Genomic DNA, 23,172 nt, shown 5'->3' on the forward strand with positions numbered 1-23,172 from the left:
TTTTTTTGTTTTGTTTTGTTTTGTGTGTGTAAGTGTGTAACCTTCCTTTTTTAATTTGTTAAAGAACAGCAATGCTTACAAGTTTTATCGTAGTATTGTAGTGACTAGTGTGTGTTGGATTCTATGTATTTAAAGACCCATTTTTAGAAAAATATCTCCATTTCAAATGTGTTTTTGGCAAATTCCACTATGTCTTCTTTTTGCTTTCTATGACTATAAGCAATCAATCTCATAGATAGATACTTAACTACCATATGTTTTTTATAATATAAATTCAAACAGTCAATCATAAACAAAACTGGAGATGAAGAATTGGAGGACAAACGATTCATGCATTAACTGCTGAAATAGCGTGTTATATATTATTGACTCAACACTTGTGATTTCAGATAAAGGCTATTTTTTGAAGAGATGAATGTAACTTGGCCACCAACTAGTGTAATTGGTCATACGTTATCTGAAATTACATCCATTTAACTTTTAAGAATACATTATGTCATTTTCATCAATTCGTCATGGAGATTATTATTATCTTTTAAAACTATTTACAACATGAATCGAGCCGCCTAATTAGACTGGACTATTTATAAATTTGATTTATACTTGCTTAATTAATATCCGTGTGTTATTTGCTGAAAGTGAAAACTAAAAGATGGTGATACTTTTGGATGGTGGATCTGATAGTATATCAAAACTTTAAGTTTCAGCTGCTTAAACCGCTTAATCAGAGTTAAGTAACACTCGTACTTTTTCACATGCATTCAAAATTAGGTCCATGTTTCCTTACAAATATTTTTTGTTTTATAAATGTCCATTAATAAGTATCTTCATTTTTCATCAATTTGATTTATTTTGTCTTTCTATTTTATCCAAAAACTTCCGTGAGATTGCTACCATTCTTCTTTTTTTTTTTTTTTTTTTTTGGAACAATAGAGATTCTTACCAAATACCAATCAGAAACAAAGTTTGGAGAGAAAACAAAACATCAGACGTTTTTTATTCTATTCTACATAAATAAAACAATTTAAATGGTATTAATTTTTGACATTTATTTTATAATCAAGACCAAAAAAAGTAAATGAGGTTTATTATTTTTGTCAACGAGTAAATTAGATTTAGTTTGACATTTCCCTTTTAGTTTACTTACAGTCTGTCAGTTACAACCAAAAAAAATTAAAACCTTTCTACTTCTTCTTCACTCTTTTAAAAACTTTTTAATCTCTCCTCACAAAAACCAACCAAAACCACAAAAAGTCTTCACCTTGTTTCGTCTTCGTCGGTCGTCACTTTTTTGCTTAGCTAATAAAAGCCAGAATAAATAATTGGATTTTATATCCTTTTTCTTTTTTTTTTCTTACTGTTTTTTTTTGTTTGGTTATTATTATTGGAACACAGCTGCAATTAAGGGTAAAGCTTCAATCTTTCCCACTCACATTCATTTCTGGTCTTTGATTTTTTTTTTTTCTTGTCTTTAGGTTAGAGATCTTTACAAAAAAGATCCAAAGCTGGAAACTTTCTAGTCAATGCTGGTTAAGATCTGACTTTTTCCTTCAATGTCTCTCTGAAATCCCCCCCCCAAAAATTTTAGCCCCATCAGGTTTGTTCTTTAGAACCCAATTTATAATTTGTAAGTTCAGTTCTTGAGTTCATCAAGACTCCCTCTTTTGCTGTTCTTTGATTCAGACAATGCGATGGATTTGTTTGTTTCTTGAATTTGTTTCTATTGTCGGTAGAGGTTGTTTTCTAGATTAGTTGCTGTTTGAGTTATCTTTCCTTTTTTGGGTTCAACATGTAGTTTTCTATCCAGCTAGCTATATAGTGTTTAGCTGGCGTTTGGTCTGAGAACTGAATAATCTGGCAGCTGGCAATTCTTGGGACTTAGGTACAATGTTGGTTTGTTGAATCTGATTTTTCTTAGTCTTTGTTCTCTTTCTTGTCTTTTTGCTTCTTCCCTTTCCTTTTTTGGCTTCTTAAAGGAGAGAGGCTATGTGCATTTTCTATGGATAGATTTCTATGTTTGAGTAGCTCAAATCTGATATTTGGTATAAGCTTTGTGTTTCTTGGGTTTAATTACTTTGATTCAGGTCTAGAAATGTTTCTTTTGATTGGCTCCTTTTTTGTATAAGCAGCACAAGTGATTTTAGAGTTTTTAAGTGTTTTGAGTTCTGAATTCATCTTTTTTCAGGTGAGTAAAGCGGAGCTCAGAAGATGGGTTCAGGTTTAAACAACACATTATCTCAGAAATACAGTGGTTTGGAGCTATGGGAGATAATAGTGATTGTTCTGTCCGCTGTTTTCGTAGTAGTTTTAGCTATATCGCTATGGCTTACTTTCAGAAGAAAAACCTCTAGATCTTCTTCTAATCAAATCCCTGTTAGCCGTCAGCTTCCTACTAGTGTTCCTGAAGAAATTAAGGAGATTAGAGTCGACGAGGTTTCTTCAAGCAATGGTGGCAATGGATATCCCTCTATTAGTGAGAAGTTTGGGGATAAAGAACCTGAAAAGGGGATAGTAGTAGCAGAGTCAGAAAATGGCAATAGTAGCCGGTCAGGCTCATTTAATCACTTAGAGAAGAAAGATGGCTCGAGTGTATCTTCTGCTAATCCTTTGACAGCTCCATCTCCTTTGTCTGGTCTTCCTGAGTTTTCTCACCTAGGATGGGGACATTGGTTCACTCTTAGAGATCTTCAGATGGCTACAAATCAGTTCTCTAGGGATAATATCATTGGTGATGGTGGATATGGAGTTGTTTACCGTGGTAACCTTGTTAATGGTACTCCTGTTGCTGTTAAAAAGTTGCTCAACAATCTGTAAGTCTTTCAGAAATGACAAATCAAGATTCGAAATTTCTTGAATCTTCTTCTTTTACTAATGGTGGTATTTTGTATTTCTTAGAGGGCAAGCTGACAAAGACTTCAGGGTAGAAGTTGAAGCTATAGGTCATGTTCGCCACAAAAACTTGGTCCGCCTTCTTGGATATTGCATGGAAGGAACACAGAGGTATGTATGTTCTGCTGTAAGTGATCTGTAGATTTTCTTCTGAACTGAACTAAATATCAGATGCTGTTACGCTTAAATTAGGATGCTGGTGTATGAGTATGTTAACAATGGAAACTTGGAGCAATGGCTCCGTGGAGACAATCAAAATCATGAGTATCTTACATGGGAGGCACGAGTGAAAATTCTTATTGGAACAGCCAAAGCGTAAGTCTTGTGACGGCTTTATGTTTTTACTTTCTCGGTTATGTTTTTCTATATTCTCATCTGAGGTGATGGGCGGTGATGCAGGCTCGCGTACCTTCACGAGGCGATTGAGCCAAAAGTGGTGCACAGGGACATAAAATCTAGCAACATTTTGATTGATGACAAATTCAATTCAAAAATTTCTGACTTTGGACTTGCGAAACTGCTTGGCGCTGATAAAAGTTTTATAACTACTAGAGTTATGGGTACCTTTGGGTAAGTAGTGACTTCTCTCTGTATACTCTTTACACATTTTTTACAAGTTGCTCTTGGGAAATAACTAACTTTCTTTGGTTCTTTTTTTCCAGCTATGTAGCTCCAGAGTATGCGAATTCCGGTCTTCTGAATGAGAAAAGTGATGTCTACAGCTTTGGAGTTGTACTCTTGGAAGCTATAACTGGTAGATATCCAGTAGACTATGCTCGCCCACCACCTGAGGTAACGTTCTTTAAAATTTTGTTCATAAAGACCATCAAAACACATAAACTCTGCTCCCTCACGAGAGTTTGCTGACATCCTTTAACCATGTTGTAGGTACATTTGGTGGAATGGCTGAAGATGATGGTCCAACAAAGACGATCAGAAGAAGTGATTGACCCAAACCTCGATACAAAACCATCTACAAGTGCTTTAAAAAGAACACTCTTGACTGCTCTAAGATGTGTTGATCCAATGTCTGAGAAACGACCGAGGATGAGCCAAGTTGCCCGTATGCTTGAATCCGAAGAATACCCAATTCCTAGAGAGGTAGCAGAACTTTGAAAACTGCCTTCTTATGTCTATTAACCTATAATATCTTTGTTGAGTTTGCTGCTGAAAGCTTTTACCAATTATGAGGATCTCAGGATAGGAGAAGACGAAGGAGTCAGAACGGGACAACAAGAGATTCAGATCCTCCAAGGAACAGTACAGACACTGACAAGAGTGAGTACCATGACCTAAAGCCTGAAGCTGGATAGCCGTTGGAAATACTGCGAGGTGTAAATTGTCGTAAAGTTATAAGCTTTATGTGAAGTTTCAAGTCCTTGGTTCTTCTCCAGATCTTCTGCGTTATGTGATGTTTCTTTTCTTTTGTAATAAGGAGAGAGAGAGAGGGTGAGTGAGTGTTCATCGTTCGTTGCTTGTATAGTATTTGTTTGTTTGTTGTATTGTCATTTGCTTCTCCACGATTTGCTCTGTAGGTTGTTTTTGGACCAAGAAAACGCTATTTGCAGGTTTTGTAGGCTATTTATGTTAAGTCTTTGAGAAAACGACGTGTAGTTTGCAATGTGCTTGTGGAAGATATTGTTATCTGAGACTATCTGACACAGGTCTTTCTTTGAAAGCTTACCAACTTTACCTCTAATAATCGACTATACAAAAGTTGACTCCAGAGAGTGATTTTCCTGAGATGTTTCGGATCAAATGCCATAAACTAGCTAAGCAGAAGCTCCATTTATGGTCTGGTTTCCTCTGGTTTTCCAATTTCTAATCTTTGCCAAACTCTTCTGCACCTTGATAATACGAGTCTCCAGCTCCAATGCTATCCCTTCTATTGCAAGCTTTCTCTGCCTCAATCTTTCATCAACATCTTCCATTTTAACTTCACTGGTAAATTTTCCAACGCATCTTTTCTTCATTTCTCTATCTTCATGTAGCCAAGACTCTGATTCCTTGGTTGCATCATCGATCATTGCCTTCTTCTCTACATTATCACATGTTTGCCTTGTAATCTCTGTTTCTTTGGCAGTTTCGTCATCCTCTACACTCCTTTGCTTTACTTCCATGGAAGCATGGTTTTGACAAGGCTCTGAATCATCATCGCTATCCACCAACATATATCTTCTAGTTCTTTTTCCAAGTGTATCAGAAGCATCACCTCCAGTTTTCTCTACATCACTAAACTTCTTCCTGGATCTGATCAATTGAGCAACGGGCATGTAACCATCTTCTTCATCCATCTCACTTATCTTATATCTCCTTGCCAACCTACGCCTCCTCGATCTGCATTTTCTAGGAAAGCCTTCGTCTAACTTCTGAATCACTTGACTCAAAGGCACTACATTGGGAGATCCATCTGTATCTATATCATCATCATCATCATCATCATCATCATCATCATTAAATGTATTACTTGCATTAAAAGCTTCAGTTGATTCTTTCTGCATCTCTTTAGAACTCAGAGAATCTGAAACTGATTTCAACCACCAGTCTTGGTATCTCGCAGTGACAGAACCTCGATCGTGGCGTGAAGGCATGTAGAGCTTAAAACCATCAAGAGACTTACTGTAATCATCCCAAGACTCCTTCTCTGTCAAGTTACTGTGAAGAGTAAGCAAACCTCCAGGCAGATCTTGAGACAGGCCAAATTGCATTGCAACACGATTAGGATAGTAATCCTCAACAAAACCAATCCCAACAAGCCTGGAACTCCTCACACATCGAGCAAATGAAATAAACTCATCTTCAAGATTGTCATCAACAGTCACCCACATAGCTTCTTCAAGATAAAAACGAAAAGGGTTCCAGTTCTTCAACGGTTTGGTGTAAGGTCGCCAGTCGAAATCATCAAAACTAGTCAATCTCACATCCTTAGATCCTTGTGAAAGACTGTCCCACTGAGCTATCCTAGGTTCACCTTTGGGTATATCTCTAGGCATTGGTCTTATGTTCCTGAATCTCTCCAACGCCCAAACTTGGACTAACTTAAAGAGAGACCTGAGATTAACTTTGCCAACACATTTGCCTCTAACGAAATCACTGAGTTGACCCAAATCTTTGTACAGAGCAGCGAGAACAGTAGGGGCAAGAGCAATCCTTTCACCTCTAGCTAAACGAACAGCGATTGGTATAACATGTTTGGAGATACAACGACGAGATCTAGCTGGGAAAACGAAAAACGAAAGCCACAGAACAAGAAAAGCTTCATGCTCCAACTGATCACCTCTACCAAAGAAGATCGATTTCCATGATCTTAAGCTCACTCTCTCACCTCTGATAGCTTTCTTTAGTCTAAATTTCTCAAGTTTCGCTGCGGAAGCTCTCATCTCTGAGGTTTGTAAAGGAGCAAAAGCAGGGGAACCCAAAACAGAAAACCCTAGAAGCACCGTAACATCCTCTAACGTAATCGTAGCTTCACCCCATGGGAAGATGAAAGATTTGGTATCGGAACACCATTTCTCGGAAACGGAGAAGATCAGAGACGGGCTTTTCGTGATATTGTAAGTAGATGCCTTGATTGCTTCAAAAATCCCAGCTTTTTTCCAAATGGGTTTATACAAAGCTTCCATTTTTCCAAGCCAAGATACGAAATGACGCTCTGCGAACCAAAACCCAGAGAAGAAATCTCTTGAAGTCTCTAGCTGCAGAGAAGTATCAGAGCGACGTTGATCTTCGTGACGGGGAAGCTTGGCTACAGTAACAGAGCCATCAATGGAGGTAGAGAAGGGTTTAAGGAAATGGGCTTTTCTCAAGCAACGGGCTTTGCCGCCGTTGTCATCAGAAGAAACCATCACTTCTTCTCTCTCTTCGATGATGAGATTCTCCATGAGTGATGATGATGGCAATGCCATGGTGGGAGTAGAAGAAGGAAGAAAACTAGGGATTTGGAAGATCAAAAGATGAAGACTTTAATTTGCTATATGCACGGAAAAGGAAAGATGCAATTTTTTCGTGGAAGATGCAAATGTAGTTAGAAAAAAATAAAGGTTTTAGAGAGACCGAACGGAACGCGGTTGTTTTATTTGGCAGACGAATATGGCTGACTCATCATCAATCAAAAAAAGTATCCATAACCCATCAATTTCATTTTTGTGTAAATTTTTTCAAACATTTATTATTTACTAAAAAAATCAAAACATCATTTATTATTTAACTAAACATGATTCAACCAACAATATAACTTAAACAACCTATAGAGAGTATAGTAGTTGTCAAAAAAAAAAAAAACTATAGAGTATAGTAGAGTATAATGATGTTAATATGGTCAAATCCACCCCATTTAACTTTTAACGCATATAACTTATATAAATCCATTTAAGTTTAAACCCAATTTAGTTTTGCCCATTCAAATATGTCTTTACCCATAAACCCATTTAACTCCATATAAACTGATTTTTTTTTTTTTTGAAGATGTAATATTTCAATAAAAGGGAAAAAAGCTTAAAAATACCTCATTTATTTTTTATTTGGAAATTTAATACTTCGTCTTTTTTGGTTAGAAGAAAAATACTTCATTTAATTAAAACGTGTGATTTAATACTCAAACTAATAAATTTTGTTAGTTTCATACTTACGATTTTTTTGACAAAAATAAAATTCCGTCTTTACCATTACTATGTCAATTAATAATTAATTTTAAATGATATGGTATTAATTTATATGGTATTAAAATTAATAATTAATTTTAAATGATATGGTATTAATTTATAATTTTATTTGAATTAAAATTAATAAAAAGAAATATTAAATAAATTTAATTTTAATTAAAATAAACCTATAAATTAAAAAAATTCTTGGGTTTACAAAAGAGTGATTAGGGTTTAGATTTTACAATTAAACAAAATTATATGTCAGTTTGGGTTTACAAAATAGTGGTTAGGGTTTAGATTTTATAATTAAACAAAATTATATATCGGTTTGGGTTTACAAATGAGTGGTTAGGGTTTAGATTTTACAATCAAACAAATTTATATGTCGGTTTGGGTTTATAAAAGAGTGGTTAGGGTTTAGATTTTAAAATTAAAGAAAATTATATGTCGGTTTGGGTTTATAAAAGAGTGGTTAGAGTTTAGATTTTACAATTAAACAAAATTGTATTTCAATTTGGGTTTATAAAAAAATGATTAGGGTTTAAATTACACAATTAAACAAAATTATATGTCGGTTTGGGTTTATAAAAAAGTAATTTAGATTTACATATTATAATTAAAACTATAATATAATGTTTAGAATTAATAACTTTAAAATTGAATGATACACATATTTTGTTTTTTAATTAATAATTTGTTTCCTTAATTAAGTGGGGGTGAACCCAAGAATTGTCTATAAATTAATACCATGTCATTTAAAATTAATTATGAATTGACATAGTCAGGGTAAAAATGGAATTTTATTTTTGTCAAAAAATTGTAAGCATGAAACTAACAAAATTTATTAATTTGAGTATTAAATCACACGTTTCAATTAAATGAGATATTTTTCTTCCAACCAAAAAAGACAAAGTATTAAACTTCCAAATAAAAAATAGATGAGGTATTGGCGAGATCCATGGATACCGGATGTTTGCCCTAGACCGGCGAATGGTCGAGGGAGGTTATGACTCCCCAGTTTAATGGTTAATCATTTAATTAACCCGGAGACTAAGGATTGGCATTTACCTACTTTGGAGGAGTTTTTCGATCCGGGGGATATTCAACTAATTCGGAGTATGCCAGTTAGTAGAACTACTCAACCGGATAGATTAATTTGGCATTATACTAAATCGGGGAAATATTCAGTCAGATCGGGATACCGATTGGCTAGGGAATTATTAAAGGATGTTGAATTTGGGCCGACGTGTATGGCTTTACGGGCTCATTCTTGGAAACTTGATGTACCCTCCAAAATCCAACATTTTTTCTGGCAGATTGGCTCGGGTACTCTACCTGTGTTGGAGCGTCTCGCATATCGGGGTGTTCGGTGTGATACCGTGTGTAAGAGATGCGATTCGGCGGTGGAAACTATAAACCATGCGCTCTTTGAGTGTCCTAGGTCTCGATGTATTTGGGAGGTGTCGCCTTTACGGCTGGATCAAGGGGGCTTTCCATACACATCGATTTATGCGAATTTAGATTTCATTTTTTGGCGGGCATCTTCGCAATCTGGGGCTTCGGATGTGGGCATTCAACTTCCCTGGATTATTTGGTCCATTTGGAAAGATAGGAATAAAAAGGTTTTCCAGGGTATTGAGGGTGAACCTCTAGGGATTTTGAATCAGGCGACTACGGATAAATTATTGTGGGAGGAGGCCAAATCTTACTCAGTGAATTATCTGGTCCCCCCGTCTTTTACGGAGGATAGGGGATCCTCTTCCCGATGCCAAGTGGATGGTTCTTGGAAAAGTACAGACCCCTACCAGGGTTTGGGCTGGTGGTGCTGCAGTGGAGAGCTTACAACAATCCTGTTGGGAGCACGGAGTCATCGTCGGAGTCCTTCTCCTCTACATGCAGAACTACAAGCGTTGATCTGGGCTATGGAGTCTTTACTGGTGGCTGGAGTCGATTGTCAGGTTTTTGAGACGGATAGTGTGGAGCTAACGGCGATGGTGCAGGCACCGGAAGACTGGCCGACTTTCTCTAATCTGCTGGAGGATTTCTCATTGCTTCGAAGTTCCTTTCCCTCCTTCTCCCTCTCCAGGATTCCTCGCGATGACAATGTCAGGGCCGATTGCCTCGCTCGATCTTCACGAACCCTACCTTCAGTTTCTACCTTTGTAAACTCGTATCCTCCTGTTTGGGCAACCAATCATGGAGTTCTCTTTTAATTTTAATATAGTTTGGTTGAAAAAAAAAAAAAAAAAAAAAAAAATAGATGAGGTATTTTTAAGCTTTTTTCCCATAACAAAAACCTATATTTCAATAACAAAAAACATATTTTAATAACAAATGAAGATGTATGCTGTTGTTGAGTAAACACAATAGGTACCGTTTTGAACAAATGTTTGTTGCACATTCTTGAAAGATCATAGAAAAAGCTTCACATAGACCATATGGACACATGCAGACTCATGTTTTCACTGCTTGACTCTGGTTCACCACTTGACTCTAGCTCAGACCATACTACCGAGAGAAATTTTTTGCAAAGGAACCGTTTCATCAACAATAGATTCACAAAGCCTTATCCGATCTATAAAGTGTAAAGTATCAAGAACCAAATAATCATAAATTTCAATAACAAATTTTTGACAGGCAATAAGATTTCTAGCTACTTCATGAAAGTAAAAGATTAGATAGTAAAGAGAATTTGAGGCAAACACTTACATTTGACGGTCTCCATTTATGTGTTTCATGACACACTTGAGTCTCCTGTTCTTGATTTCTCCACCCCTAAACTTGTTGTCTTTCTAGCATTTTCATAACCATTGTCATCACTATCTTCTATGGTACTTCCATATTCTGCAAAACCGTGCAAACAGTTACAAGTGCAAGTAATGCCTGGACATTTTTAGGAAGCAACTTATTTCTATATGGTGTCAACACTCTAGACCCAATACTGAATGCTGATTCTGATAAAATTGTTGTTATTGGAATACTGAGAATATCAAGAGCCATAAAAGCTACATCCCCAAGATGTTTTTTGGTTATCTTTGCAGTATTTAAGAACATCTAAATTTGGAAAAGATTTCCACTCTAATCTCGGCTCCTCCAAAAAATGGTTAAATGTGTCTTTGTGGTGTTAACGTCAGTTTCAATGCTTCTCTCCAACTCAAACAAATCCTACATTACAAAGATTCACATCAGACTAACATTATCATCACATCATGACAAATTGACAATGAAATTTTAATGTATAATAAGATACTTACATTATCAAAATCATCTTCAAGTGGAGATTCACTAAGTATGTCATGTGGATTTGTTATCCGTGAAATACCTGAAGAACTCGTATGATAAGTTTTATAAATAATTTCCAAATTCTTCTTAAATTCTTCAATCTTCAGTTGAGAAGTAAAGGGATCTACTTTATGATAAGCTACTTCGAGCATTTGCAGTTTTAGTCTTGGATCCAAAACAACTCCAATAGCCAAAATAAGGTTGTAACCCTCCCAATACTTATCAAATTTTTTCTTCATTTCCAAAGTCATTTTTTTCAAGTCATCATCATCACAAGTCGCATACTTGTACAACAATAACTCAAGTTACAATAACTCAATCCGCCAAACTTGAGTGAAGTATTTCGCAAACCATCTTTCTATCTACTTTCTGATCATATAAAATCGATCTATCTTCTTAGGTAGATTATTTGTACAAATAATCACTAGCCTACTAGGGTACAAATAATCACAAAAAATGGTTAGTTTAACATTAAAAGTTAGAAACCTCAATATATGTATGGAACAAGTAAAAGATGTTTAAAGTTTTTTATACGTAGACTAAAAAAAATTTCATCATTAAAACATCATTTATAAACATAAGCCAACTAATAAAAAGACAAACTATAAAATATTAAAAGTCAGAAAAAATCATTAATTTTACATTAAAAGTATAAAAAATCAAATTAAAAACAACTATTTTTGGAAAATAATTTTTACTGTGAGACTCAATTCATTTTAAAATACAAAAATGTATGATATATGATGTAAGTTATACCAAAAATAGTAATATATATTTCCAAAAATGATTTGTAGTAATAATCATTCTATAGCTATTTTATCTGAAATGCAAATGTGTCACTAAAATCAAGTTTTTGTAATATTATGTTTTTAGTATTTATCCCTTAAGTTATATCATATAACTAGAAATTTAACCCGCGGTACCCCGCGGGACAATATTATTAATTTTAAAATTTTAAAATTTATATTGTATTTATTTGTTATTTTATTATTGTTTTATTAATTTTAAAAATATAAAATTTTACAGGTATTTGATATAAGTATTCAAAGTATAGGATTTTGTAGGGTTTTCAAGGTTTTAACCCGTGTGGTATATGTATAGTCTAATAATACATTTATCTCCTGGTACACATCTAAAAATGTTTTAAAAAAACAATTCCACTTAACTCCCTATATGTGATTAATGCCAACCGTCTCACCTAAATCAAAATAAGTTTTTGCGTAAAAAAAAAATCAAAATAAGTTTTTTATCAAGTTTAATTATGTTAATTGTTTTACCAAATTAGCATATTTTATAGTTTATAATTTTTCCATGTCAATATAGATAGTTTATGATAATTAATAGAATTTTAAGTTTTTTGGTACTTCCTCAAAAAATAAAAAATAAACCAAATTATATGGGTGGTTTTCAACATATTTAATGTGACATTTTATAATTGGATTTTCGGTTTAGAAAATTTATTAATGTTAATATAATTATGAAGATTGTAAACTTTTGTTATGAAAAATCTGTTGTATATCATTTAATTCTGAGAAATTCTAGCATCCATAAAAATAGTTTTAGAGATTTAATGGGTTAAAACTTTAATGGGTAGAGTTATTTTTGGAAAAATCGGAATGTATAGATGTTGTTAAGATTTTATGGCAATAAATATAACAAATGTTGGTCAATTTAAGAAAGTTTAGTATTTGAGTTTCTCTGCAATGTTATTTATAGAATTATTTTAGGGGTTAATATTGTATAAGATAAATTAAATAAATAAAACTTAAAGGACATAAACAAAAATGTTAATATAGATATATCTAAATTTTATATATTAGAAATGTTAGATGTATTATTAAAATCAAAATTTGTTGCATGTATTGAATTTTATTGGTCAAACTTAAATTCTATAATCTAATCAAAAATGATATGTAAAAATTTGCATAGAGAGATTCAGATCTGATAACTTAAAAAGGGGACTATAAAAACATACTTCGCCGACGTTTTAGTTTCAATCTCTCCTCCTCTTACACGTCTCTCTCTCCCGGAGTTGTGACAATGACGAAAATGCCCTTCACCGTCATCGTCTTCTTCCTCCTCTTCACCGCCGCGGTGGTTCCACCTTCAATGGCGGAGATCAAATCCCTCGTCATCTCCGACGACGCACGCCCAATGATCCTCTTCGAGAAATTCGGATTCACACACACAGGCCACGTAACCGTCTCAATCTCATCCGTCTCCGTCGTCTCCACCTCCTCAGATCCGAATCCAGAACCTTCGCGTCTCGGATTCTTCCTCCTCTCCGAAGAATCTCTCCTCCAGGTCCTCCTCGAGATCCAACAGAACCCTAGATTCTGCGTTCTCGATTCGCACTACGTCACTCATCTCTTCACCTTCAGAGATCTATCACCACCACCGAACTCCAGATTCAACCAATCGTACCCAGTCACTTCCCCAAACGAGTACTCTCTCTTCTTCGCGAATTGCGTCCCCGAAACCAAAGTCTCCATGGCGGTTCGTACTGAGATGTATAACAAAGATCCCAACGGATCTAAAGACTACTTACCAGCTGGATCTACTCAATTGCCTACTCTCTACTCCTTCTTCTTCCTCTGTTACGTTGCTTTCCTCGGTTTCTGGAGCTACACTTGTTACACGAACAAGCTCACCGTTCATCGGATCCATCTCCTTATGGGAGGTTTGCTTTTAATCAAATCGTTGAATCTGATCTGTGCAGCTGAAGATAAACATTACGTGAAGATCACAGGAACGCCTCATGGATGGGATATACTCTTTTACATTTTCCAGTTCATACGTGTTGTGCTTCTCTTCACCGTGATCATCTTGATCGGAACTGGATGGTCGTTTTTGAAACCTTTCTTGCAGGAGAAAGAGAAGAATGTTTTGATCATTGTGATACCTCTTCAGGTATTAGCCAACATTGCTTCGATTGTGATTGGTGAAACTGGACCTTTTATTAAAGATTGGGTTACTTGGAACCAAGTTTTTTTGCTTGTTGATATCATCTGTTGCTGTGCGATCATCTTCCCTATCGTTTGGTCGATTCGGTCATTGAGGGAGACTTCGAAAACTGATGGGAAAGCTGCGAGGAACTTGTCGAAGCTTACGTTGTTTAGACAGTTTTACATTGTTGTCATTGGGTATCTTTACTTCACGAGGATTGTGGTGTTTGCGCTTAAAACGATTGCTGCTTATAAGTATCAGTGGGTGAGTTTTGCAGCGGAGGAGATTGTGAGTTTGGTGTTCTATGTGATCATGTTTCATATGTTTAGGCCTGAGGAGAAGAATGAGTACTTTGCTGTTGATGATGATGAAGAAGAAGCTGCTGCTTTGGCCCTTAGGGATGAAGAGTTTGAGCTTTAGAAAAAGGATGGAGGATTCTTCTTCTTGGTAAGTCGTCAAAGATTTATTCTTTTTTTTCCCTCACTATGTCTATGTTAAAATGTCGTCTAATACTTCAACTGTCATTGTTCCCTTTTTTTGTTAATTTTTGTTCTTCCTTACATTTAAATTGTCTTTGTTATCACACTTCTTCGTATGGCTTTACATCAATGCGGATCCTTGGGGCTGTAGCAAATTATACTATCATCATTTTCAAAATTATGTATCAGTGTGTTGTTGTTAACAATTTACAGTTTCAACATTTTTGCTTATTCCATCCATACTTTTACTGAACCCACACTATTTCATCATCTAACATCCACTATTTAGATCTGTTTCAACTTGGTTTAAAAACAGAAAGAGAGAACACGTCATTGCTCATTACTACATTTAGCCATTAACAAATAATTCCTCTTTCTCTCCATTACAAGCATACCAGTGAACGTGCTTGGCACTATCCAAAACATCATAGAGACAAAAATATAGAGGGTAGTATAATTTTTTTAGAAAACCAATTATATGATTGTATATAATTTCAACAACAGATTCTCAAGTAACCATCATGTCCTCCAACGATGAACAATCTGGAGAATGGTAAAACACCTATGGTTGAAAAATCCGATCTGACCCTTCCTCCTTTCTCCGCCATATACAGTTTCTGTGGTATAATACGTTGCTGCTGCTGTTGCGCCTCCTGTCAATTCGACAAAACCGGTCATTTTCACACACTTTACCTTGTTTTCACGACTGTTCTGTGCATAAATAAAACGACTATTCAACTTGGTTCATTCATCAAATTTTAATCTTAGTTTAGGCTTATAGCTAAAGTGATCAACGCGTGTTTGCTTTAACTCAATACGGAGTGAGAATCTATACCTCGTCTTGAGACTTTGACAGTGGGAAAATCCCGATATTGTTTCTTGAGATGGAGATAACGTCCTTGCCCCAGATGGAGAAACCCGAAACAACGTCGTTGTGTCCTTTGACAACAAAAGGCTGTGGTGTCCAGCTCCTGCTTTACCAGAAAGATGATAAAAAAGTTGTTATTACATGTAGATACCGAGGAAAACTAAAAAAACAAAAACTCACAACAAAACAAAAAACCGTTATGATTGTTTTGCTTACTTCCTTAAGTCCCAGATCCGTAAAGTTTTGTCAAGTGAGCTGGAAACAAGTAAATGGCTCTCAGGTGCCGCTAACTGCAAGAACAAATAATTGGAAGATGAGATTGAGAAGAAAGGCCACATTAATTTTGGAAATCAGCTCAATTCACCTTTGTCACGTATCCGTCGTGAGCTCTCCAGGAGGAAATAAATCCACTTTCCCTCAAGTCAAATAGCCTACACTGGCCAGAACTAAAACCAGCTGCAATCCAAGAAGGTGATACTGAAACTCCGTCTCCATGTTTTGTTTGAGACCCTCCTGAACAAAGAGCAGATACGAGAGAAGTGAATCCAGATTCAATAGGTTCTCCTCCCCAAAGTTGAAGCTTCTGGCCTCGAGCTAGATCGATAAACCTGAAATGAGCAAAAAAATTGTTGCATATTACACCTAATGCTTTTTTTTTTTTTTGAGTTTCTAGTGTAGTGGATACTACTTTACCTGAGGGCACCAAATCCGGTTCCAACAACGAGCTGATCCATGTATTCTAAATAATGCATACATGTATACAAGTTTTCATCGAATATCCCACTTGATAATCCATGTGATGCAATTCTATTAGACTGATTGGAATTATTCTTTGATGACGGGTATGAGGAAGCTTGATATTGATCAGTCTGTGACTCGGAGAACAAAGATATCAGTTTCCCGGTTTGGCTGTTCCACACATGTATAGTTCCGTCACAAGATGCTATCTTTCCGGTAGATGACAGTATACTGATGTCATTAACAACCTAAAATATACAGGAAACAATTAGGTGCATACTTCCTAATTTATGGGTAAGAGAGTAATTATCTGCGTGCCGTAAGAAGGTAATAATAATACAAGGAACCAACCTCTTCATGGGCATGATAACTAGATACACAACTTAAGCTTGCTAGTTCCCACTTCTGAACACTTCCCTTAAACCCTGGATCAATTCCTGAGGTGAAAACTGTGCACTCATCTTCAGAAACCACTAAAGATCTTAGAGCTCCATGGTGGGCACGCGCAGAAGACAAAACAGATGCTCTAGTTTTCCATTGATTCTCATCTTTGAGGTTTCCAAAACGCCCAATGTCAAGCCCTTCCCAACAAGCTACTGGACTAGGAAACCATGACCACGGTTCACGCGCCAAAGGGTTTGAAACTGCTTCTTGTTCTTCAACTGGGACATGTATATGAGGTTTTAACTGATTTGAATTTCTCAACCCCTGCGACTGGGGAACCGACCGTCCAGATCCGTTGAGCAACATCTTAGGAGGCTGCTTAGATGCAGGGCCCTTGGTTAGAACAGGCCTAGCTTCCATATTACGTCGAGAAGACCGTCCTGTGTATTCCCACTGAATCAAAATAGATTCAGTGATAAATGTTCATAGCACAATGGAAATCTGTATATATCAAATTTTATAGCAACGGAAACCAGAGTTCTTCTATATATTAAGAAAGAATACCTTCCAGTTATGATGCTTTAGCAGATATTGCTCAAGGAGTAGCCAGGTTGGACAACCTTGACGTAATTTCTCCATACCAAGAAGTGAGGCGAAAGAAGGATAGAGAAGCAACCTGTAATTCCTACAACGTTAGGACATAAAAAGGAGCATACAAAAAGTTATTTACTAATGATTCAGGTGAAACACGCACACAAGATCCATACGGCTTTTGATTGGAGATTCTGGATGAAAATTTTGCTTGGCAGCCCTGATCTTCCAGCTTAACGAGTCAGATGCATCTGTACTTCTCTCAGAAAAAGCAAACTCATCAAAAAGCTCCTTCAACTGTGGAAGAACATGCAATGCAGTCAACTCTTGTCCAAGCCGCTGGCAAATTGACATCAGGGAAGTTGCAGCAAACTGAAACATTGAAAAAAGCAACATTTAAAAAGAAAATCAAATGTTAAAAAGGCCTTCCATATGTTTGCAAAGAGCTGTAAAGAGGTGTACTGATGGATCCTCTTATAAATAAGGCATCGATACATGCCTGATAATGCAAATACCAATAGAACAAACTTCACAGCAGAGCCACTAAAATTAAGCTAAATCTTTTTTTTTAGTCAATCTTCTTTCACCACTTAAAGTGAGTTACTCAATTGCCAACTTAAACCAGGTCGTACATCTTGATTATACATCACTATCATTCACACCTCCCTCAACGTTACTGATAAAGTAAAATAATAAAAAAAAGAAAATCAAGAATACCTGAAGGACCCGCAACTCTAGATTTTTCTGCATAAGAACTCTTACATGTAGGCACAACCGACCCTATGTAATAATAAGACAAGCCACAACAACAAAAAGAAAACATAAGTGCTTAACGTAAACGACAGTAAAGATAGACAGAGCAAACTTTTAAAACATACTTTGGTCAGCTCATGTATAAGCAACTCGTCTGATATAAGAGCAATTAGACCATCGAGTGTGATTAGGCAATCAGTCAGCGCCAACGAACACCAGCTATGAACCGGCTCTGGTTTTTTCATAGAAGAAAGATCGATACAGAAGCAAACAACATGTTCAAGCAATGGCAGCATCTGTTTGACAATGAAGTTCACGCCCAACAGTCTCCCTGAAAATTTAACAATACGACAACCACTTAGCTAGATATGAAATTTCCAGGTAGAGAAAGTTGCTTAAACTAACAGATAGGGTGTACCAATTCTGACCAGCAGATCAATCCCATCAGTGGATATTCCTTTTCCGAAGTAACTAATCAGAGGCAGTATAGTCTGTATCAAGGGACAAGTCAGCATCCAAAACAGAAACTCAGAAACATGTAACATACCCGATGAAAGGTACATATATAAAAATGGAGTGGAGGACAAGAACAAGAAAACTTCTCTGACCTGATGTACTGTAACAGGGGTACCAAGCTCTTCGCTTGAACCAATCAGCAGCACAGAAGCTGCAGAAGCCGAGATCTTGTCCGGAGAATTATACAAGTTTGATATGACTAAAGGATGAATCATTTCAAGATATACTCTCATTCCAATTTGATTCCATAGTTCCCTCACAAACGAATCTTGAAGAAGTGAAACTTTCAAATGCGAGTAACCTGTGGTCTAACATATGATACTCTGTCAGAAGACATTAATTGAACTTAACAAGATGCTGATACTCTAACCACAGAAATTTAGATCTAGAAATTCCATCAGGAACCAACAATATATGTGTACCAGTAAGATCTTCTGGATAGAAGGCAAGACAAGTCTCTGCACCGCCATTGGTGTCAAAGACTTTGTAAATTCCTTGAGAAGTACATAAGCCAATTCACACTCGTCCACAGATAAAGGTGTTGTGACTAGTGGCAAACAGTACACAGCACACATCTCTGCAACAAATGTTCCCATTGTTTTCAAGGCTCCCTGTTTGGCAAAACTTGCAGCATAACACAAGCGTGTTTGATCTTTAGCCAAAAGGTGAAGAGGAGCAGCAAACAAGTGAGCTGACCTCACTGCAGCTGAGAAATACGGAGAGTCCAGAAGACTCTTTGCTGAGGGCCTCCTACATGTTGCGAAAGGAGAGAGTAATTAGGCATTCACACCTAAAAAGACAAAATGTGTTACTACACATTTTTATCAGCACATATCACACAGTCATAAACACAGTGAAATAACAAAGAAGAACAGGGTTTAACATAAAGGGTGAGAAAAAAATACCTTCTCCAATCTTGTTCAATACATGCTTCGACAAGTACCTGAGTAGGAGGAGGAAGTTCCTTGACCAATTCAGGTAAGTCACCACCTTCTAAATAAGCAGCCAAAGACGCAGAGTTGAATAGCGGCCGCATCAAATAAAGTTCTGCCAGGACACAGCCTATAGAAAAAATATCCCCTGCAATGTCCTTGGAAAAGTTTCTTGCGCAGAAATCTTGCCGCCATAGTAACAACTCCTGAATTTCTGTCGATGCTTTGTCTCTCACCTCCATATGCTCCAATAGATAATTCAAACTTACACTTGATGGTAAACCTTTGTTTTCTGAAGTTCCAGGGAGACTATATTTTTCTTTGTTAGTGTTTTCACTGGAAGAATCATGCAAAGGAGACTCAACTAAGTTTTGATGAAAGTGATACTGTGGACTTAGATGTGATGCATGATCAGAAAATGCAGATGCCTCTTCAGTTTCTTCCAGATAGTCATCAGCTTGGAGGATGATGGACCTCTTGTTGTCCACACCAAAGCCATGGAATGTATGCATTTCTAGTTCATTTCTACTTTGTTCCTTTTCGCGAGAATACCCAAGGCGCACCGGATGAGGCCGGGAAAAGAGTTGACGACGTCCAACTGACCTTGGTATTGTCGGCTCAGATGAAGACAACATAACATTCTTTGCAGTAATAGCAGCCTGTCCTGACATTTTGTAACCAAAAGTAATATCAATCCAGTGATGTATTAAAGATGAAACATGGGGGCTTTCCAGGGCATCTCGATGCAATTTAATGAACTCCTCAGGGCTGCTTGTCCATGGAGGTACAGCCAAATCAGACATGCTAGGATGAACGGAGCAAAAGATGCGGGGATCGCAGTAAAACTCAGGGATGCACTCGTCAGGGGTCCAATCATAAAGCCTTTGCATGTCAGAGGGATACTCATTAGGTTCATACACAGACCGAACTGCCTTTCGCAGGACACTCAGTGGTAGTCTTCTTGCTTTGTAGCTGCAAACAGCCAGCTCAGACAGACATTCATCCGAAACATGATGCGGGGACTCAAATGTCGAATAGGTGAAATCTAATTGTTCATCTCCTTTTGCCAATCTCCATTTGCTCTTTCTCAAATCCCGCCAGCCTGAGTCACTATCATTTTCAGGTTTTTTGCTGAAATCTATGACCCATGGCATTACCGGATGAAATGTGTGATCCCCCCACCGTCGACCTGCTAGTTTATTTAATACGAGTAAATACTCAAAATTGCTTAACTCTCCCCTCCACCATTTATTAAAGTAAGTCTGCCAGTCCAAATCTGAAGAAATTTTAAGATCAGCATAAAGGCCATAAGAATAACAACCCTCTGCACACCACCATCTTCTTGAAGAAATTGAACTGGCATCTCTAGAACCTATATCAGGCTTGCTATAGATCTTTAACCAACTCCATAATGAATCAGACAGCAATATGCTTGACGGACGAATGTCACCATGCGAAACCCCCAACCCATGCAAGTGAGCTAACGCAGACAATAGCTGATAAATCAGAAAATCTCTATGCCATTCTGACTTAATAGCACTGGGGCTGTACTGGAGAATATTCTCTAATGTATACGGGGCTTTGGGGAGCACTGAGACCAAACAATCAGATGATGTCAAAAGTCTCAAGACCGGTGCTAGATTTGGATGCCTCAGACATGGAAGTTTGCTGTTTTCCTCTGACAATGGTAACCCAAGAAGACGAAAGAAACTGTGGATTTCTTCTCCAGATGGCTTCCCATCAATCAGGCGATGTAGAGAGGCTAAAACTTGATCTTCTGGACACTCAGAAAGGAAACTAATACCAAGCTTTTGAAGATCAGATGCAGAACGTTTTCTAACCCGAGCAATTGGTAAAAGTGCAGCTATTCTTCTCCAACATGGAAAACTACCTGAAAGCTCGCAAGTAACGCTTCCACAAGTAATGTTCTCTGTATCATCATCTTCATTAGCCTGAGAGCCACTGGGTGAACAATCAAAACACTCATCAGAATCAACAGCATTATTTGAAGTTCCACCTTCTCGAACTCCAACAACACATCTCTCGCTGCTAATAAAAAAAAAAAAGAAGTTTGCTCAACCAAAAATATTTGATAGATTCAAGTCTTAGCCTAAGGAGAAAAATACCGTACACGTAATTGGCTAAGCAACCATGTTCTTCCTTCCGGAGATACTCCAAAACGAACTGAAACGAAGCGAATTCACTAGAAGAAGAAGAAGAAGCAGATACTTCCTCGCTAGAATCAGAGACCTACACAAACACCAATTGAAGAAGCAACTCTAATTCCAATACTTCCACCATTGAAATCTAGAATAAAGATAATGACTAGAGGAAGGAGAGTAAAGGGACTAGACCTCAACGACGGCGGAGGATCCAAAAGGTAGCGGCGAATCGGAGAGGCCGTAAGAGAAAACGATCTGGTCGGAGAAGTCTGATTTGATACGTTGATCAAGGCAACCGAAGCAGAGTTCACTTGCTTCACCTCGCATCCCTTAATTTTTTGGGAGGAAGAGAGACGGTCGTCGTCGCAATGGATCCGATCAATCTCGGCGACCTGAAGGAGAAAAAGCGCGGCCAAACAACGCCGTGTTTTCTCCTGAACGACGACGTTTTAACCTTTTCGTTATTACTATTATTATTTTTGCTTTTTTTTTTTGGTCACCTTTTCGTCTCCCTCCTGTCTTTTATGTTTTTAGATTTTTTTGACAAAATTTTCAACAAAATAAAAAATAAGACGGCCGTCAAAGGTTTTGGTGATCGGAAATTGCAATGGGAGGTTGCTATCTAAAATGAAAAAAAGTTTATAAGTTTTATAGCATGATACTCTCTTCTTCTTCTCCCCCAACTCTAAAATATATCATTTTAGATAGTAATCTCAAATGTACCATGAATATAAGTTTTAGAATCAGGAAGTTGAGTTTGATGTGGTTAACTATGTGTCGTCTAGGCTCAAGACTTGTGATGTGTTTCACCTAGGCTTGAGGCTCCAACCCTCAGTGCGCCCACTGGGTAGAGAAGTTGAGTTTAGTGAGATGCTGAACAGAATTGTGGGTGATGATCGGTCTGAGTTTCAAGGCCAAGAAGTTTCGCCTAGGATCGAGACTTGTGTTTCACCTAGGCTCGAGGTTCCAACCAACCAGCTCAGCGCCTCAGTGGGCCCACTGGGTGATGATAGAGAATTTGAGTTTGTGGTGGGTGATGATCGGTATGAGTTTCACGGCTAGACGCTGGACAAGACTGAAAAACTGGACGAAGATGTGGGTGATCAATCAGACTCAGACTCATTGGTTGAAGAATTCGAACATTTTAAACCTCTGTCAGACATATATGGTGAATCTTCTGTGGAAGAACCTTCTATGGGAGAAACTAACACTTCCAACCCTGCATCATCCTGTAAAACGCGATATGGACGTGTGTCTAAACCAGTAGATAGATTCTCTCTTAGTAGTTACTTTGTCAGAGCTTACGAGATTTTGTCTTTTTGCCACTAGGAGAGAATCTATCTACTGGTTTAGACACACGTCCATATCGCGTTTACGGGGTGATGGAGGGCTGGAAGTGTTAGTTTCTCCTATAGAAGGTTCTCCACATAAAATTGACCATATATGTCTGATAGAGGTTTATAATGTTCGAATTCCTCAACCAATGAGTCTGAGTCTGATTGATCACCCACATCTTCGTCCAGTTTTTCAGTCTTGTCCAGCGTTTAGCCGTGAAACTCATATCGATCATCACCCACCGCAAACTCAACTTCTCTATCATCACCCAGTGGGCGCACTGAGGCGTTGAGCTGGTGGGTTGGAGCCTCGAGTCTAGGTGAAACACAAGTCTCGATCCTAGGCGAAACTTCTTGGCCTTGAAACTCAGACCGATCATCACCCACAATTCTGTTCAGCATCTCATTAAACTCAACTTCTCTACCCAATGGGAGCACTGAGGGTTGGAGCCTCAAGCCTAGGTGAAACACAAGTCTTGAGCCTAGGCGAAACATAGTCACCTACATCAAACTCAACTTCCTTGCCCAGAAACTGATCTTCTTGGTGCATCTGAGAAATGAATTCTTCAGCCTTTTCCAACTCAATGAATTTCCTACTCCAATCCAACTCAGTCTAGTTGTAACCTCGATTCACCAAGTCCATAATTTTACCAAG

At 37.3% G+C, this 23,172-nt stretch overlaps 5 protein-coding genes across 27 annotated transcripts; 3 read left to right on the top strand and 2 right to left on the bottom strand.

Moving 5' to 3' along the window:
• The first annotated feature begins 901 nt into the window (after positions 1–901).
• Positions 902–4,493, top strand: LOC104770177 (putative receptor-like protein kinase At5g18500). 5 transcript variants are annotated; one of them, XM_010494554.3, is made up of 9 exons: positions 902–1,407; positions 1,476–1,597; positions 2,186–2,810; positions 2,896–3,000; positions 3,082–3,204; positions 3,289–3,459; positions 3,552–3,681; positions 3,778–3,990; positions 4,089–4,493. In XM_010494554.3, exons 3-9 carry the CDS (start codon positions 2,209–2,211, stop codon positions 4,200–4,202), a joined length of 1,458 nt encoding a protein of 485 aa, XP_010492856.2. In that variant the 5' UTR covers positions 902–1,407; positions 1,476–1,597; positions 2,186–2,208; the 3' UTR covers positions 4,203–4,493. The 5 variants fall into 5 exon arrangements, with proteins under 5 accessions (XP_010492856.2, XP_087361151.1, XP_010492859.2 ...); XM_087505025.1 differs by lacking the exon at positions 902–1,407 and having other exon boundaries at positions 1,418–1,597; XM_010494557.3 differs by lacking the exons at positions 902–1,407; positions 1,476–1,597 and adding an exon at positions 1,652–1,882.
• Positions 4,494–4,556: 63 nt separating this feature from the next.
• On the bottom strand, positions 4,557–6,951 carry LOC104770178 (uncharacterized). The gene has a single exon (XM_010494558.2). The coding sequence runs from the start codon at positions 6,792–6,794 to the stop codon at positions 4,662–4,664; it is 2,133 nt and encodes a 710-aa protein (XP_010492860.2). The 5' UTR covers positions 6,795–6,951; the 3' UTR covers positions 4,557–4,661.
• Positions 6,952–8,554: 1,603 nt separating this feature from the next.
• LOC147918626 (uncharacterized) lies at positions 8,555–10,005 on the top strand. The gene is made up of 2 exons (XM_087503610.1): positions 8,555–9,694; positions 9,943–10,005. Exons 1-2 carry the CDS (start codon positions 8,555–8,557, stop codon positions 10,003–10,005), a joined length of 1,203 nt encoding a protein of 400 aa, XP_087359736.1.
• A 2,637-nt stretch (positions 10,006–12,642) lies between these two features.
• Positions 12,643–14,445, top strand: LOC104770179 (protein CANDIDATE G PROTEIN-COUPLED RECEPTOR 7). Its single transcript, XM_010494559.2, has one exon. The coding sequence runs from the start codon at positions 12,855–12,857 to the stop codon at positions 14,178–14,180; it is 1,326 nt and encodes a 441-aa protein (XP_010492861.1). The 5' UTR covers positions 12,643–12,854; the 3' UTR covers positions 14,181–14,445.
• A 113-nt stretch (positions 14,446–14,558) lies between these two features.
• Positions 14,559–21,840, bottom strand: LOC104770180 (protein GFS12). Of its 19 annotated transcripts, none has more exons than XR_015593124.1 (16): positions 21,376–21,751; positions 21,153–21,271; positions 18,995–21,070; positions 18,512–18,839; positions 18,182–18,390; positions 18,002–18,064; positions 17,699–17,904; positions 17,538–17,600; positions 16,997–17,192; positions 16,794–16,905; positions 16,197–16,682; positions 15,801–16,093; positions 15,472–15,715; positions 15,324–15,397; positions 15,075–15,210; positions 14,559–14,892 (listed from the first exon to the last, which is right to left on the bottom strand). XR_015593124.1 is itself a non-coding variant. In XM_087505402.1 (16 exons), the coding sequence occupies exons 1-16, from the start codon at positions 21,508–21,510 to the stop codon at positions 14,734–14,736; spliced, it is 4,926 nt and encodes a 1,641-aa protein (XP_087361528.1). In that variant the 5' UTR covers positions 21,511–21,840; the 3' UTR covers positions 14,559–14,733. The 19 variants fall into 19 exon arrangements, 5 of the variants coding, with proteins under 5 accessions (XP_087361528.1, XP_087361527.1, XP_087361529.1 ...); XR_015593123.1 differs by having other exon boundaries at positions 17,992–18,064; XR_015593119.1 differs by having other exon boundaries at positions 18,182–18,397.
• Positions 21,841–23,172: the final 1,332 nt, after the last annotated feature.

Source organism: Camelina sativa, chromosome 20 (assembly GCF_030686135.1).
Source record: "Camelina sativa cultivar CO46 ecotype springtype chromosome 20, ASM3068613v1".
In the NCBI taxonomy this organism is placed as follows: Eukaryota; Viridiplantae; Streptophyta; class Magnoliopsida; order Brassicales; family Brassicaceae; genus Camelina; species Camelina sativa.

Coding starts and splice junctions, on each gene's coding strand:
- LOC104770177 (XM_010494554.3), top strand. CDS start 2,209: ATGGGTTCAGGTTTAAACAACACATTATCTCAGAAATACAGTGGTTTG. Junction 2,811..2,895: donor AAAAAGTTGCTCAACAATCT/GTAAGTCTTTCA, acceptor TGTATTTCTTAG/AGGGCAAGCTGACAAAGACT. Junction 3,460..3,551: donor AGAGTTATGGGTACCTTTGG/GTAAGTAGTGAC, acceptor CTTTTTTTCCAG/CTATGTAGCTCCAGAGTATG.
- LOC104770179 (XM_010494559.2), top strand. CDS start 12,855: ATGACGAAAATGCCCTTCACCGTCATCGTCTTCTTCCTCCTCTTCACC.
- LOC147918626 (XM_087503610.1), top strand. CDS start 8,555: ATGGTTAATCATTTAATTAACCCGGAGACTAAGGATTGGCATTTACCT. Junction 9,695..9,942: donor TACCTTCAGTTTCTACCTTT/GTAAACTCGTAT, acceptor CATTCTTGAAAG/ATCATAGAAAAAGCTTCACA.
- LOC104770178 (XM_010494558.2), bottom strand. CDS start 6,794: ATGGCATTGCCATCATCATCACTCATGGAGAATCTCATCATCGAAGAG.
- LOC104770180 (XM_087505401.1), bottom strand. CDS start 21,510: ATGCGAGGTGAAGCAAGTGAACTCTGCTTCGGTTGCCTTGATCAACGT. Junction 17,601..17,698: donor TTATACATGAGCTGACCAAA/GTATGTTTTAAA, acceptor ATTATTACATAG/GGTCGGTTGTGCCTACATGT. Junction 16,683..16,793: donor TAAAGCATCATAACTGGAAG/GTATTCTTTCTT, acceptor ATTTTGATTCAG/TGGGAATACACAGGACGGTC.